Source organism: Astatotilapia calliptera, chromosome 20 (assembly GCF_900246225.1).
Source record: "Astatotilapia calliptera chromosome 20, fAstCal1.2, whole genome shotgun sequence".
Lineage (NCBI taxonomy): Eukaryota > Metazoa > Chordata > Actinopteri > Cichliformes > Cichlidae > Astatotilapia > Astatotilapia calliptera.
Genome location: NC_039321.1, coordinates 20,263,714 through 20,280,150, shown reverse-complemented (window position 1 = coordinate 20,280,150; position 16,437 = coordinate 20,263,714). Strand labels below are relative to the sequence as shown.

The following is a 16,437-nucleotide window of genomic DNA, read 5'->3' as shown; positions in this document are numbered from 1 at the left end:
ATGATCAACAATAGCAGTGAAGACAGAGTTTGTTAGGAGCTGCTTGGAGGCATCAGCAGTGGAAAAATGGTGGAAAGATTTTAAAGAAATTAAGAATATTAAATGAAGATCAGGCATGTATAAGTCTTTTGAGGGATTAAACTGTTAAAAATCTAATGGCAGGGACAAAAACAGTTTATCATCAAAAACAAGTTTTCAGTTCTGCAGTTATTCTCACTGCCAGATGGGGGAGACAAACACTCTGCACTTCTCTTTAAATATTTATATGAAATAAATGTGTTTTGGAAGCGTGTATTTGTGTATGCTGTCTTATACACAAAAATGACATTTATGGCATTATGATAGCTTAATCACAATATGCCTGATTCCTCATGACATAAAAGGATTATACAAGCTTAAAAAACAAAACAATTACTTCTAATAAATGTATGAATGCACAATAAAAATGTATATTTCTCTTTGATTTTCAGGGATCCTGTCTCAAAGGATGTTTGTGATGTTACCATGCGGCGGTGTAGGGGTAAGAAAAACCAACAATACACACCAAGACTTAATGAATGCCGTAGAAAATGCCACAATCGCTGAAATAATGAAAGTCAACACTGTTTCAAAGAAACGCAGCAAAGACACGAATATTACAAAACAGACAGAAATAAAGAGAATATATTAGAGTGGAAAAGAGACCTGGCTCAGCCCTGCGCTAACATTTGCCTGACAGTCCAAGTCGAACCATGACAACTCAGACTAATGAGAACAACATGTCCAGGACCCGGGATGAAAGGAATGCCTTAGATTTCATCGTCTGAGCCAAATGCAGTTATGCCAGGTTGCGAACAAACAGAGGAGAGAGAAAAAAGCCAATGGAAAGAAAAATGACTTGTAAATATAGATCTGTGTTAACATGGGAGAGAAAAGTGACATGTTTACTCTCGAGTCACATTAGTGCAGGAGATTCTGTTTTAAAAAATGAGATTATTTCAGCAGCAGCGACATAAACTGTGTAGTTTTTAATGCTTCCTTCAATGCATACTGATCATTTGTATTTTTGGATCGGCAGGTTGATAATGACACCATTTGGAATGAGTCGCACACCTCCACGGCGTCACGTCTGGCAGCAGGAAGTGTCGTGGAGCTGGCGTTCAGAGTGGCCAAAGGAGAACTAAAGGTGAGACTCAAAACTCTGCAGTCATCTAACGCTGTGTGAAAGAGACAGACCACAGATGGACAGGCTAGTTTCAGACATGTAGTTTTGTTTGCAAAACTACATGTCGGAAACTAGTAGTTTCCGACATGTAGTCACCTGCGCATATAATATACCGCATCAGTGTATTGCACTGGTATAGTAGAGCTAGCTAACAAAGCTAGATGTTACACTTAAATAGTACAAACTGCCAAAATTATAACATTTGTTGGGATTAAAAATGATCTATTAAGAGATCAGAAAGCTACTTCACTCCTATAAATGCAAAGAGCACTGATGTAAACCATCCTTCCTTACGTGACCTCTATCAGTTAGCTTGAGCCTAGCAGGGTTTTTGACAGTAGCATTGTACCTTTTTGGGCACGCGTGAGTCTTTAGTCTTGTGTGCCAAAGATCGTAGGTTCTGAACAGCTCTGTTAAAGTTTACCATGTCACAATGCTAATTAGTGGCATCTATCTCTTCTTTGCAGAATGGCTTTGCTGTTGTCAGACCACCAGGGCATCATGCAGACCCCTCCAATCCCATGTAAGTGTGTGTTTGTGTGTGAGTCATAGTTGGTTTTCCTGTTCTTACTGCGCTGTCAGCACGTCCTCTGTGGATGATTGTGAAAGAGGAAAAAAAACTGACAGAATATAATATTTTTGTGGTGGGGGTTTGTTTACACGATGTTCTTTTCTTTTTTTAATTTAATTTTTTAAGCAATATTTGTGCATCAATAACTTTTGCAGGACTCTTTACCCTGTTAAAGAGTAAATATAGTTTGTCTGATTGTATGCTAGGGACAATTTTCATGGTTCAGAATGATTTGGAGACCAGTCGGATACCTTCTTTTAAACATTTGTATTAGTACTGAACACCTTGCATGTCTCTGAAACCAAGAATAAGGAAATGGCAAAAGTCAAAATCACACAGGTCTTTTCATTAACCAATTACCTTTACTTTTTTGTCAGTTAAAGATTAAAGTCTTTATATTCTTTGTCTTTAAACATTGGCTCTGTCTCTGTCTTTCAGGGGTTTCTGTTACTTCAATTCTGTAGCTATAGCTGCTAAACAGCTCCAACACAAGCTCAGCGTCAGCAAGATCCTCATTGTCGACTGGGTAAGACTTCCTGTTAACTGTGGCCTCATTTTACTGTGTGATACCCATCCCCTTAGAACATGACTGTGGCAACTATTGTGCTAAAGTAATCTCTCCTCATCGCCGTGGCTAGGACGTTCACCATGGTAATGGCACGGAGGAAGTATTTTACAACGACCCCAGTGTTCTCTACATCTCACTTCATCGTTATGACGACGGAAACTTCTTCCCCGGCAGTGGGTCTCCCGCTGAGGTAGGTGACATCCAGGACTGTTTGCTTCCCTTTTGAGAGAGTAATGCTATCAGAGAAGAATGACATCAATTGTCTTTGTTATTTGGCGTTTAGGTTGGATCTGGAGCTGGTGAGGGCTTTAATGTGAATGTGGCGTGGACAGGAGGACTGGACCCACCCATGGGAGATGCTGAATACCTCGCTGCATTCAGGTAGAGCCAACTCTGGCTGCGTTTACAGCACAGTGCAGCTAAATGGGTGACAAATTAAAATATAGTGATGGAAACCTCCCTGAAATATTTCTCTTAAATGTTCAGTTGGGTTGAATGAAGGTTGCCTTGTTGAATAAGATACATGATTCACATCATTACTTTCCATTGGCCTCTTGCGCCATCCATGGAAATATCTGCATTCGCCATGCTTTATTACACAGAGTTCTTTATTCGTTAGCTTTTTCATGGAGACTGGAAATATATCAAAGTGTAGAAAGAATGAACATTTATAGGTATTTTCTCTTTTCCTGTATGACAGTAGTTTTGATTGATAAGGACAGTGTCATTTAGCACAAGTGTAATCAGTAGATTTCTCCCATTTCCTCTAAACTGAGCCACAACTGAAACACTGAAGTCGATCAGAGACTCAGCTCCCCGCTACCTCTGACGTACTTCTTGCGTAATTAATAATCCTTGTCATTTGGAGAGCATGTGTCTAGCCCTCCCTGTTTCCAATAACTTCAGATGGTTTACAGTAAATGGTCTCCAGGTCTTGTGTTTGACAGATTGCAAACCGTTACTTCCTGCTGGTGGGTTGGATAATTGTCATCGGTGGGAGTTTAGCACCAATAAAGTTTCAGTCTTGTGGGCTCTTTGGTTGTCTGGTGCTTCCAAGCCCCAAGGAAACACTGGCAACCATGTGGTTACTGGAAAAGAGGCACAGTGGTGAGCTCAAAGACATAAGTGGGGGAACTCTGCATATATGCATGTCCACAAATGTTTAAACCCAAACACGTAAGATCAAACATATTCAAGTACGTATCAGGTGGATCGGTCATAATCCGGAAACTCAGGAAATGACAAAATAGCCGTGCGCCTTCAACAGTGATCTGCCAAAATATTTAGTTCTGACTGTTTACTCCCCATAATACACAAGCTCACTCTGTGTGAGTTTTATTTATGCAGTGCTCCTTTAGTTCTAGAGCATTTCTAAAAGTGCTTGTTTTAGGACTGGCTCTTAGTTTTATTTGGATTTTTGGGTTTATCCGCACATTGATAGTCAGAGCATGTCTTATATTCCAAGGGCATATGGTGACAAAAATACTTCTGTGTCGAGTGTGAAGAGAAACATTACTGTAAGTTCAGTTTGAAATTTTGTTCCCTTTAAAGCCGGTGGATCTATTTTCTGATCATTTGTATTGAGGTTTGGTCCCTTGACTTCAGTGTTTTAATGCCGTCCCTAACATTCAGGACGCTTTTGATTATCTGGGATGTTTGTACCTTCTAGAGTAACATGATTAAAATACTGATCTCTTTTTTTCAGATTTAAAACAGACTTAGTTCTTTAAAAAAATATGATCACTAACAAAATTAAATTGAAAGGGTCTCTAAAGTAATCAGATCTTACTTGAGAGGAGCGCGCTGACTCATCTGCAGTGGACACAGTGAAATTGCTTCAGAGTATCATCTTTAGTACATAACACAGATCTGGACCTAATAGAACTTCTAAGTAATTTTCTGTTTTTCACTCTGCCTGGAGCCCCATGAGGACAAAAGATCACGACATCAAAGCTTTCTCAGATAATTGCCTTCTCAGTTATTCAAAATAATACTGATGCTAATATGTGAGCTTTTCGTATATAAGTTGCAAAACTTCAGAAACTCACATTTCTTCCACGTGCAGTGAAGTATGGTGCACCGATTTTGAGACCCACCCATTCAACACCTCTGTAGATTTACTACATATTTGAATTATTCTTGTTGTGAAAAAAGTAGATCTTTATTTAGAACGTCAGGCTAATCGAATCAGCCTGCACGTCTTAAATGTAGCCGTGAGCTCATTTTTCTGACAGTGTTCAGAATAAATAAATAACTGTGCTGGATTTCCTGATGAGGATTAGCTGGAAGTATTTTTTTAGCTATTTTGAAAGCAAATGTTTATAATTCTATTATGGTTAGCCTGTAGGTCAACATAATCCCTGTTTAAGCCCTAATGGGGAGGTGCTTTGCCTGAAAAACTTTTTAAAAACCCCAACTCCCTCACCACTCAGCCACCCAGCATTTAAAGCGCTATGAATGCGCTTTGTAATTAATAAAGTTTTTTTTTGAAAGCATCGAAGGGTTTGTGGAAAAACACAAAGTGCCGGCGCTGTTTAATAGAATCCATTTTATGAGTTAAGTTTGCAAGCGCTTAGCTGCAGAGGGGGAGCTTTGTTGTATTTTCACCTTATCCCTCACTCACCCTCCCCACCCTTAAGTTTTCCATCACCCCAACCCTCACCCACCACCACCCAGCACACATTCTCGCCCTCTTCCTGTCCTCCCTTGATTGATCTTTAATAACCGTCCCCTCCTCTCCCCAATCCTGCCCTCCCCTCCTTTCTTCCATCTTTCCATTAGTTTGTCTGCAATCTCTCTCTCTGGGGGGACCGTGGCAGCTTTAATGGCTCTACAGGGGAGGTGGGGTTGGGTTTTGCGGTCAGGCGTGTGGGGATGAGTGAGGAGTGTGCGCACGCTTTTGATTCATATCTGCATCGGTGTGATAAAGCTGAGGCCTGCTTTATGAATTACAATTTTTGGACGAATCAAAGCACCGCTGATGTGCGTTTGCATCAGTGCACGTGCGTGTTTGCACGTGCACGCTCATTTTGGAATGTGTTTGTTTTATCTCGGCGACCTTATTTCTCTCTATGAGCTCATGTTGTCCATCTGCACGCAGTCATGTCAGCAGCATGCATTTGGATATGTGCGCCTCTGTGTCTGTGTGTGCGTGTGCTTGAAGGGGGAAGGAGGGGAGGTCTCCAAAGTCCCCAGGCAGAATAATGAAGGTAAATGGATCCCAGATGGACTGTTTTTCCTCTTTTTCCCTGTGTTGTCAATGACGTGAGGAGAGTGACAAGCCTCTAATGGGAAACAGACTCGCACGCTGCAGCTTTGAACTTCTCGCCGACAGCATCGAGTCGAGCTTCTCCCCGTCTCCGGACAGTACTACTTTCTTCCCTAACAACAAGAGCATTAAGGACAATTTCATCTATTGGAAATCCACAAAGAAGTTAGCAAGTATAAGAGCTGACAAAACAACAATATGACTTTGTTGAGCTGGCTTGTGTTCCTCGAGCTCTGCAGCTTCTCCCACAGAGGAAACAATAGTTCTTTGTCAGCTGTGCTCGGGCTGCTGAGTCTGGGATCAGCCAGTACGTCGTTTCACTTGTCATGTTAATGACTTCTTTAGATTTAATGGTAAATATTTGTCTTGTGTCCAGTTTGGACATGCCCAGTTGTGTTTGAAAACGGCTATATTTCACTGAATGCTAGGGCCGGTCTTCATAAGCACCCTAATGAAATGAATCCACACCGAAGTGCTTCTGTCAGCAGTTTATTTAAACATTGAATCAACAGAGATGGAGACTACAGCTGGTTCTTCTTTGCTTTTCATCACTTTGTGTCCTGTTAGTGCAACTTAACTTCCCCCACGATGTTTCAGTGGTGATGTCAATATATCGTTTTTTTTGTTTTGTTTTTCACGTTCATTTTGTGTTAATTTTGTCAATGGTGTTGATTTTTCAAATCAATCAGTGACTCAGTTTCCTGTTGAACTTTATAATTAAGGCTCAAATGTGCACATCAGAATCTATTGTCCTATTCCTCGACAGCAATGTGTTTCTAACAACTGTAGGCGCATGTTACAGCCAGGAAAATGACACAAAAGTACAAAACACACAAGATATTTGAGTAAAATTACACACTCCTTTGAAGACTGTATTGGAAACCAGCAGAGTCCCCTACAACCATCCCTTCCCAGTCCCTTGAAGTCATTATGAACTCTGTGTGTTCATACAGGTCTGTGGTGATGCCGATCGCTCAGGAGTTCTCTCCGGATGTAGTTCTGGTGTCAGCCGGGTTTGACGCCGCCGAGGGAAACCCCGCTCCTCTAGGAGGCTACAAGGTCTCGGCCAAATGTAAGAACAGTTTCCCACCGCAGACTGCACTTGGCCTTAACTTTTGTCTTATTTGTAGCAGGAGACAGTGAAACTTTCTGTTAAGACCCTGAGTGTCTCAAGATATTTGAGTTTCTTGAAGCTCATGTTTAGCATGAACAAAAGAGCAGGATTCAAGTTCCTTCTACTGTGTCTTGCTTCACTGCTGATATTACCATAATTACAGTAATTAGTAATTGGTATGTTGCTGTGGGAGGATCTACGGATGAAAATATGCATTTGTTTTTGGAGACTATTGGAAATTGCAACAGTTCACCTGCTAAGCTTTGTTGTCATTTAATGTTAACAACTCTGTGTGCGTGTTTGTGTTCGCCGCAGGTTTTGGTTTCCTGACCCGTCAGCTGATGTCTCTAGCAGGAGGCCGTCTGGTTTTGGCCCTTGAGGGAGGTCACGACCTCACAGCAATCTGTGACGCATCTGAAGCCTGTGTCAGTTCACTCTTGGGCATACAGGTATGACTAATGGAGTTCTTTACTAGTGTTTGTTTTTTTTTTTGTTTTTTTACAGTTAGCTGGAGCACAGTGTCCCATTTTTTACTACAGTTAGAGGGACTTGGTAGGGACAGTGTATCTCGGAGTTCGTTATTCTTTCATTTTGTACAAGTGTCACTCGTCACATCATGGATCAGCTACCACAATGTGCTCACTGAAGTGGTGCTTCCATTTCAATAAACATAGTGCCAAGTTTTGACAGAATTGATCACAGTCCTACTTTACCAGCAGATGATCAGTGCTGAAATTCTTTCCAGGGTCAGTTGAATTCTGGTTTATTGTCAGGATGTTAAGACTATTTTTAAAGGTCTTGCAAAACAGGCAGGCTAATGAAACATTCTCTGTTTAACCAGTTTGTGCATGTGTAAGCTTCAAATGAAAAATAAATAATGTCTTTTCAATTTGTAGAAATTAAATGATACTGTCGTAGCCATTTTGGTTCTAAAGATGGTGTTTTGTTGTGTGTTTGTCCTGTAGGAACCGCTGCCGGAAGATGTCCTCCTCCAGAAGCCCAACGCTAACGCAGTCCGCTCCCTACAAACTGTCATACAGATACAAAGTGAGCAGCGCTTATGTTTCATCCTCTTCTCTGCATTTTTATTTCAGTTGTAATCAACACTTAACCAGTGGATATGATGTCAAAACTACAACGTTGAAATTCGCTTGACATTTTTGTTACGTCTTGTGTGTTTGCAGGTCAGTACTGGCAGAGTGTGAAGGCCTACAGTGGATCAGTGGGTCTGTCATACATGGCTGCTCAGAGCAGAGACTGTGAGGAAACGGATGCTGTCAAGGCTTTGGCCTCGCTCTCTGTTGGAGTTCTTTCAAGCAAGAGGTACAGTGCATGGATACAAACACACACAGTCAAAAATCCCACTTCCATCCTTTATATTGATGCAAACTCTCCCAGGTCTCTGCTCACATGTGCTTTTCACACTTCCCTCCAGCCTCCCTGATGAGCCAATGGAACATGACAGCGACTCCATGTAGGAAAACCCAACCAATCACCTCGCAGAACGTTCAGAAGCCTCAGATCTCCCGTGTTGTCATATGAACATGAAGGGGACACATATTTTCAAAGCCACTGAGCCCCGACCTTCTTCACACATACGCAGGCCAACTGAGACACAATGCTGAACCTCTACAGACCCGCCGTTTTGAGCACCTCAACCACTCAGCTGAAGCCAGCAGCTGAGTAACCTTCTGAAACCTCACCAAAGAGCAATACAAGTTGATTTCAATAGTCTTCTCATGTCTTCTTACTGACATTGGACCGTGTGTGTGTGCGTATTGTCAGGGCCACAGCCCTGTTACCACAAACCTTTGAGGATCAGACCAAAAATCAGAAGTGGACTTGAGCTCTGATTCCTCTTTGAGCACCAGCAGCTGTTTTTGGTGCCTTACCTTTGCCTTAATACCAACATCAGAGGGAAACTTCAGATCATAAATTCTTTCTGCCACATTGCTTCTCATATCAGACTCGAACTGAGTGGGATGAAAAACAATGCAGAACAAAACTACTGTATACCATCAGGTAAAGGCGTATATGCTTGATGGACACGATGCAAACGTAGCACCATGAAGAAGTGGCCCCATCATTAAGAAACAAGATTTAAAAAAAAGAGAGACCTAGTTGCTGCGTCTGCTATAATGATGTCATTACCTACAATTTAACCACTAGAAGAAGACGACAAAGCAAAGAAGAGGAAACAAAGACACAAAACAAAGAAAGAACGGGCAGTTCTTCATTGTTTTATTGCACTGTTCATTCCATAATGTGAACCATGAGAAATTCCAAAGCTCTGGGAAAGAAAAAAACAAACTTCTCCTCTCTGTAGATAATTGAAAGGTTTTTTTGAAGATTTGGATGAAATGTTGTTTGCTATCTTTTTCCCACTCTTCATCTGAGATGTCTTAAATGTTCTCTGACTGACTGTGGACACGTCTGGGCTGAAATACTGTAGAGTTTAATTCATCTGAAAGTAGGCAATATTTTCAAAGCAGAATTATTATTTACTGCTGTTCAGTGTCTTACATTCATGTGCATTTAAAAGCCCACACACACACACACACACACACACACACACACACACACACACACAGCAATGACAAACTATCGATGTACCACTAGTATTCAATACTGTGTATTATTGTTTATATTTGAGACTAAAGGAGTGTTCATTCCACCGTGGCACCACTGAGGACCACTGTATTGTTCTATTGTAGTAGCAATACTGTTAATGCACTTAAAGGACATCACCCAAAGAAAATTGCCTTAAAACAGCCTGCACTTGGTGATGGGACTGTGTTGAAGCACTGCAAAGGACCAGTATGGATACTGCTCCCGCAGCGACTTGACTTTTGTAAAACAACGTTTAAACCTGTGGATTTAGATGAACATCACATATGCAGTCTTTTTGTAAATTGTTTGATTTGGTTAATGAGTACAGTGACTTGTTTTTTTATTTTTTTTATTTTGTTGAATATTTAGGTCATTATCTATAATCCATCACAGCCTAATTAAGGAAATGAATGCTATGTTGAAGTGAACTTCATTGTGAGAATCTTTTCATTCAAACTGTTATCATGCAATCAGCCTAGACAACGCTACAACACGTCAGTCCATCATCTAAGCTGATGTTTGTAATTTAATTGACATGTTGTCAATCATTTGACGTTTGTTTTTTTTGGGGGGGTTGGACCACCCTCTTAAAGAAGCATATAAAGGGCTCGGCATTCCAAACAGTCAAAGTCCAAGACTGTATTTCTTCGTTTTTCTTCTAGGTTATTTTGTAGCAAAATCTAGTTTGTTAAAGTATTTTTTTTCCCATCATATGAGGTTTGACCAGTTTCACATTTTGATGACCAGTACTAATGTTTTTAGTTGAGCTTTTGAAGGTAAAGTGTAAAGTTCAGACCTCTGTTAACAGCGAATAACTACTAGAATTCTTAACTGATCAGTGCAGTCACTCTTTAGCTTTGTCTAAAAGTTTTCTTTGGTTTTTTTTACATCCATGATTTGATTGATTGAGCAGCACAATTAGATTTTTTGTATTCCATGATTTTGATGTTTATAAATAACAAAGAATCATTTTTTTAAATCCGGGTAAAATAAACTTTAAGCATTTGTTTTAATCAGACCCTGGGTACACTCTGCCCGACAGGAGGCCTCGGAGCTTTTACCTTAAACAAAAATTACAGTGGACACCAAAATGTATTTTTTTTTTCCTTTTTTAAATTTTTTTATTATCCCAATGTTGCTGCAGTACACGTGTATCTCAACAGGAATTATTGAGAAAATGTTGCACGGAGGATCGTTGTTCTCCGATAAATGCAGCTGGTATGTCTTTCTTGTAGAGTACCAGAGTATTCTCGACAGCAAAGTGGCAGCATTGAAACGCGATGCTGCTTCTTTCTTAAAAGAAAGTAAAGTATGAAGTCAACGTTATCTGACGTGTGTGTGTGTGTGAGAGAGAGAGAGAGAGTGTGTTGTTATTGCATGCACACTAGTACATAATGTGCATGGATTTGCAAGTGTTAAACTGCTTGTCTGTGATTCTGTAAATGACCTCTCTTGTATTATACTCGTGTTTTTGGTCTTATGTAGAGGCCAGTATTGCCTCCGCTCTTAATTCCCTTTATTACTTATGTAATTTGTACCTTCTTCTTAAAGAAAGACACTGTAAATAGTAACTCAAAGACCAAAATACACGTTGCACATGTGCCTTGATGCATTCAGTAGTATGTGTATTGGTAACTCTTAACTAACTGGACGTACAGTAACTCTGTATCTCTAAACATGACATTGAAATCTTTATTTCATACTATTCTTTATTATTTACTTATGTTATTTTCTTACATTTCCTACCATTTGTATGTATAGAAAGATTATCTATTTTGTACTTTTGTCTTTTCCTCTTGATTAAAAAATAATTTCCAGTATAAGCCCTTGATTTTTTTCCGTGTCATTTTTTTCAGAAAGTTATTTTTTCTGCAGAAATTAACACTAATAGTATACACTAGACTGTGAAAACGAAAAGACCCATCGTAAGAAAGGAAAATACACCTATGACAAACAGAAATTATGAACATAATGGACTCATTTAGTCTGAGATCTGCTAGAACTGTTTATCCATTTAATACAAGTTTTAATAAGTGTATACATGCAATATCACTTTTGATAATATATATACTTTTGATAATAAAAGTAGCGTTTAGCTGACGGACCTGATTGCCCCCACTCAATCTGATGATTGCATTTCTAAAAGAAGTGCAGTAAATCTGAAATACTGTATATAAAAGGTGGACATTTCTAGGTCAGAAAAGTAAAAAAATAATGGAAGTACCTTAAATTTGCTTTCTTTCTAACAGTCAGCAGGGGGCAACTTAATGATGCTTAAGGCTCTTTTGTCTGCTAGCTCAGTAAACACTTTCCTTTAATTACAAAGGAAATGACAAACTACAGCATTCTGTTTGTTTTGTAACTTATTGTTTCCATTAGCGAGAAAAATGGGAGGATAAGTCAGGCTCTGCTATGCCATGTCAGTGTCGCTAACCTGTGAGGATGTAGTGTCGTAGCTGACAGCGAAAACGTGTCACTTGATAAGAGACATTTAAAAATACTAAATCACTTAGTTTCAAGTCCCACCTTTCAGATGGTTGTTATGGTTGGTAATTGATTGCTAATCAAACTTGCTAGCACTAGCTTAAAACTTAGGACTTCATCTGTTATCTGAATATCGTCACTTTTGCATCTATAAATCCAGCACGATGGCTGCTAACAAGCTAACACTAAAGATTAAAGTTGCTGGTGAGTGTATTTATGTTGTGTCAAAATCATTTGGGTTTATATTTTTCTGTAAACCACAGCACATCAGAAGCTGTAAATCGGGGAGCTACATATCTTAGCAGACAGATATCACAAGTCTTAAGATCACGTTATTCTTGTTTTATTTGGGAGCTTTGTCATCACTGGATAGTTTGCAATTCAGGGTTTTTGTACCGAAATTCTTCACTTAGTTTTATACTGTATGTTCCCTTGCGATCATAAAAATGAAAATAAAATACTCTTACATTGTGGTGCAAAAGCTTTATTCATTTAGTGTTTGTTAAATCATCAAGTTTCAAAACAGTAGCACAACTGAGATGATAAAGCTATAAGTTATTATTTAGGTCTAAACATACTATAAATATTTCCTGAGCACTTAATTGCACTTTAACATGTTTCTTTTGGGAAGAATTAAGTGTTCCTGACCGGGCAAAGGCACACAGACCTCGTTAAAAAACAGAAAGCAGGGGGAGGAAGGGAAAGGAAAGGAGACAGTTTAACAAGAGAGACAGGAGACAAGGAAGGCGTGGTGAGAGTATAAATCTGTGCACCAATCACTGAAAATAAGAACTTCAAGAAAGTTTTGCAGATAGTTTTATTTTTCAGGAGTTTTCTGCTTAGGATGCTTTACGAAGTCATACTGTGTCAGTATGTAAAGCATCACACTGTACACATTTCAAGTAATAAGTCATAAAAAAAAGCCTGATTTTAAAGTCTGAGAAGTGCACAAGAGATGGATACGCTAATGCTCTCTGAAATGAAAGCCTGGCTTCGACTACACAATCTTTTACAGCGACAGCTATAATATCAGCTTCTTTAAGGTACTACAGAAGGAAAGTGGTCAAAAAATGTTCTCGGTAAATGACGGCACTTTGTATGTATAGCTGATCCTCGTTTTCCCACATTACTCTGAAGCATGACATACAAAGTGCATACGCAGAAAGAAGAACAAGGAGCAGAACAGAGATTCAAAAGAAAGATCACAGTCACTTTATTCAGCAGCTGGTCAGACAAAGAAAGACATATTACTACTGTAACCACTTATACACATCAGCATTGGATGTTGCGTATATAAAGATAATTCAAAATTCCTGTTTCCAAGTAAGAATGGCAAAAGGCAGGATATAACTATATGTTATTCTTAGGCATCTCAAGCGAGAGATGAGTCACTTCCAGTTTCAATTTGATCCATAAATGAAAATTTAGAATACAACTTGAATTACATGACAACATAGAGAATAGGCAAGGCCATGCACTCATTTTAATGTTTGCATTTCACATAGAAATGCACAGGGGCTGCTTTTTCTCTGTTGGCCCACAACTGGATTCTTTCTAAATGTCAAGTGTCTTCTAACATGTCAGTGAAGTCTAGCCTTCAGAGACCGCACTGTGCTGACTGTGGGGCTCGGTAAACATCTCCACAAGTCTTTAAAAGAGCTGGAAACATTAGCTACCTCCCTGGGACGTTCTAATGATAGGTTGCCGGTCTTCATGTATTTTGGCAGTGAGGGGAGAAATGGATTGTCATGGATGTGCTTTGAAGCCAAACAGCATGTCAGTCCTGTTGTCTTGAAATAACTGTAAACCTTACACTTAATGTTCATTGCGTCTCACAAAACAAAAGCCTACAATATTAGAAAGAAAGGTATATCATTTGGTAATGATGTGGACTCCAATAGCATTTCCCTAGTGGAGCCAATGTATTGAAAAAAGTGTATTTTTTTAAGTGCATAGTTGCATGTGTGCACCTCTACATTTGTGTGTATAAATCAGCTCTCACCTCCTCCATCACTACCAGTGGTTTATGGGAGCCCAGCAGGGAGCCACATCAGCCTTCCCCTTTGATGGTGACACACATGATTCATGGCTTTCCGAGACCGTTTGTTTTCATTACGCCTCCTCATCAGCTCGCTAACTGTATCGCGGTTTCGTGCAACGCAAGCAAATTCGGGCCAGAACGAGAGGAAAGAACGTCAAGGGGAGAGGTTTTTTTGGCACTGAAAGAAACAAAGGGGCTAGGTTTTGGGATGGACAAGAAACTTAAGGCAGAGTGACGGACGGCCGTGGCTGCTTTTTTTTTTTTTCTTCCAACTTTTGCTAAGGTTCAGAGGTAGTCAGGGATTCCTTAAATGTCAATGTTGGAAAACCAGGAGCTGAAAGCCCACGGAAAAGTCAAAATCCTGACAACTCTTGCAACATTCAGTATGGTGTTCGCAGTTCTTTCTTTCTTTTAAGTCCTCTGCTCTATAGATATTACACAAACCTTTATACACTTTCTACCTCAAGAAAGAAAGAAAGTTAAATAAAAAATGGCTCATTGTATGTAGACCTATGGTGATGATTATGTTACTGATAATAGTGATAATACTGATTTTATTTAAGGTGATAAAATCAGGGGTGATGGCAATGATGATGAAACCAGCTGTCATGCTTCAGTACCTGAGAGAGCTGGTGGGTCAGGGGGCTCCAGCAGAATTAGCTGTGCTGCTATGAAGCGTCAAAGACGATCGAGTCCTTAACCATCAGCTTGATGAAGCGAATGCATGTTGAATGAAAGCTTCCATTGTGATTCATGTAAACAAAATACACATGTTAAAAGAAAAAAAGAGAGAAAACAATCCCTAAATAAGCTAGCAGTCCCTGCTTGAACTCATTGCATTTGCATTCGTGAGCAGTGATAGCTGCTTTGGTAAAAGCAGATAAGTGGAATGACAATAATCCACGGTTACATCTCATAAGTTCATAACCAATCAAACAAATGCTCATGTGAAAGCTTCCTCTCATGAAGTGTTACGCTGTCTTTTCATTGAGGCAACCAGATCGCAACCGAGGTGTCAAGTAGTGTGAATCCACTAGTGAGCAGACACAGTTTGGACATCTCCTCAGCCCCTTTGCATCATACTTTTTAGGCTTCCAGACAAGGCTAGTGACCAGCAGACATGGTTGACCAGGCTCCCTCCATCCTCCAGACAGAGAAAGCATAGCTCAGTCTCTCATGGGCCAGGTAGTTACATCCTGCCAGCTTGGTGTCCATCTCATCACTCTGCAGAACCTGGTACAGAAAGTCAATGTAGCGTGACGCCAACTTAAGTGTCTGGATCTTGCTCAGTTTGTCAGACGGGAGCGTTGGGATTATTTTGCGCAACGAGGAAAAGGCTTCATTCAGAGATCGCGTCCGCTGGCGCTCCCGGATGTTGGCGATGACCCGCTGGCCGTGTGGGTCCTCGAGGCCGCTTGAAAGACCTTCAGGGCTGGGACCGGGCGCAGGAGAAAGGGAAAGCGGGTGATGCTGAGGACTCTTCTTGAGCTTTTTGGGGCCAGTAGGATTGTAGCTCTGAATGTCATCTACTGGCTTGACCTTGCCGTCGTCTGCCGACATGGTGGGTGTAATTGCGGAAATGTGATCCTCCATTTGGGCACCCATCTGCCGCTTACGCCCGGTGATCCCCGCCGTCGCAACCACAACAGGACAGGCGTTAGAAAGTGGTCGTTTGTTGTTCTCCTTGCTGGACACCACCCCTCCCTCAGGATGGTCATTTGAGTGTTCCTCCTCTCGCATGCTTGGCCACGTTCTTCTTCTATCTCCTGTCTTCTTTATTTCACTGTATCCTTCACTCTTATTTTGTCCAGTTTCCTTTAATGTCTCTCTCCACTCCTCCACCCGTAACAGCAGTTTCCCTCCCTTCCGATTGCTGCCGGGAACTCCCTCAGTACAGCCGCGGGTTTCTCTGATCTTCTGCTGGGTTCTTCTTCTTCGCCAACCAACTTTTCACATTGTCATATCCAGACATGCCAAACCAAAACACGTAAGTAATGAGTTCAGTTTTTCTGATCAGCTCTGTCGCGTTACATGTTAAAAATCTCTTCCCATACTCGCTGAGAGAACGCTGCATCAGCAAAGCTAGAACGTTCTCATGTCCCACTCCCACTGCAGCATGTGAAACAACAGCAAATCGAATCAGACTTTTTAAAGCGAAGGGAGCATGAAGCTTTCAGCTGCCCACCCATCTGACTCACTGATTGGTCCAAAGGTTTCTTTTTCTGGGGGACAGCTGAGCACAAGACAACAGAAAAAAATGAATTCTGACTGATTGGTCGGATCAAAGGATGAGGCGGAGACAAAGGTGTGCCATACAACCAAGTGAAACGAATCGCTCTGACGTTTCTGGTCCCAGAAGTTGCCCGAGTTTATAGGTTCCAGATTTCCTCTAAAGCAAGCCATTACCATCCCCCGCCTCTCGCAGACCGTTCTCTGTCGTCTCCTCTATAACAGTTCAGCACAGTCAACCATTGCCTTCAATATAATTAAAAACAAAAAAATTCATTAAAAAGAAGCTCCACCAATGTTTGTCTCTGATTATAAAGTTGAGCAAAGTTCAACTTAGATTTTTCTGCC

The 16,437-nt window shown here is 40.6% G+C and overlaps 2 protein-coding genes across 2 annotated transcripts in view; one reads left to right on the top strand and one right to left on the bottom strand.

The window, feature by feature from the left end:
- hdac7a (histone deacetylase 7a) overlaps window positions 1–11,166 on the top strand; it is a 55,895-nt gene extending 44,729 nt beyond the window's left edge. The window contains exons 16-26 of the mRNA XM_026153494.1: window positions 471–520; window positions 1,058–1,165; window positions 1,672–1,727; window positions 2,214–2,301; window positions 2,414–2,533; window positions 2,627–2,724; window positions 6,565–6,683; window positions 7,041–7,174; window positions 7,691–7,772; window positions 7,910–8,048; window positions 8,161–11,166. Of these exons, the coding sequence (XP_026009279.1) occupies window positions 471–520; window positions 1,058–1,165; window positions 1,672–1,727; window positions 2,214–2,301; window positions 2,414–2,533; window positions 2,627–2,724; window positions 6,565–6,683; window positions 7,041–7,174; window positions 7,691–7,772; window positions 7,910–8,048; window positions 8,161–8,203 (1,037 nt within the window). The 3' untranslated portion in view covers window positions 8,204–11,166. The remainder of the gene's footprint in view (window positions 1–470; window positions 521–1,057; window positions 1,166–1,671; window positions 1,728–2,213; window positions 2,302–2,413; window positions 2,534–2,626; window positions 2,725–6,564; window positions 6,684–7,040; window positions 7,175–7,690; window positions 7,773–7,909; window positions 8,049–8,160) is intronic.
- Window positions 11,167–13,004: 1,838 nt separating this feature from the next.
- On the bottom strand, window positions 13,005–15,981 carry LOC113014028 (twist-related protein 2-like). The gene has a single exon (XM_026155335.1). The coding sequence runs from the start codon at window positions 15,598–15,600 to the stop codon at window positions 14,965–14,967; it is 636 nt and encodes a 211-aa protein (XP_026011120.1). The 5' UTR covers window positions 15,601–15,981; the 3' UTR covers window positions 13,005–14,964.
- Window positions 15,982–16,437: the final 456 nt, after the last annotated feature.

Excerpts from the sequence above, each read along its gene's own strand:
- LOC113014028 (XM_026155335.1), bottom strand. The coding sequence starts at position 15,600 with ATGCGAGAGGAGGAACACTCAAATGACCATCCTGAGGGAGGGGTGGTG.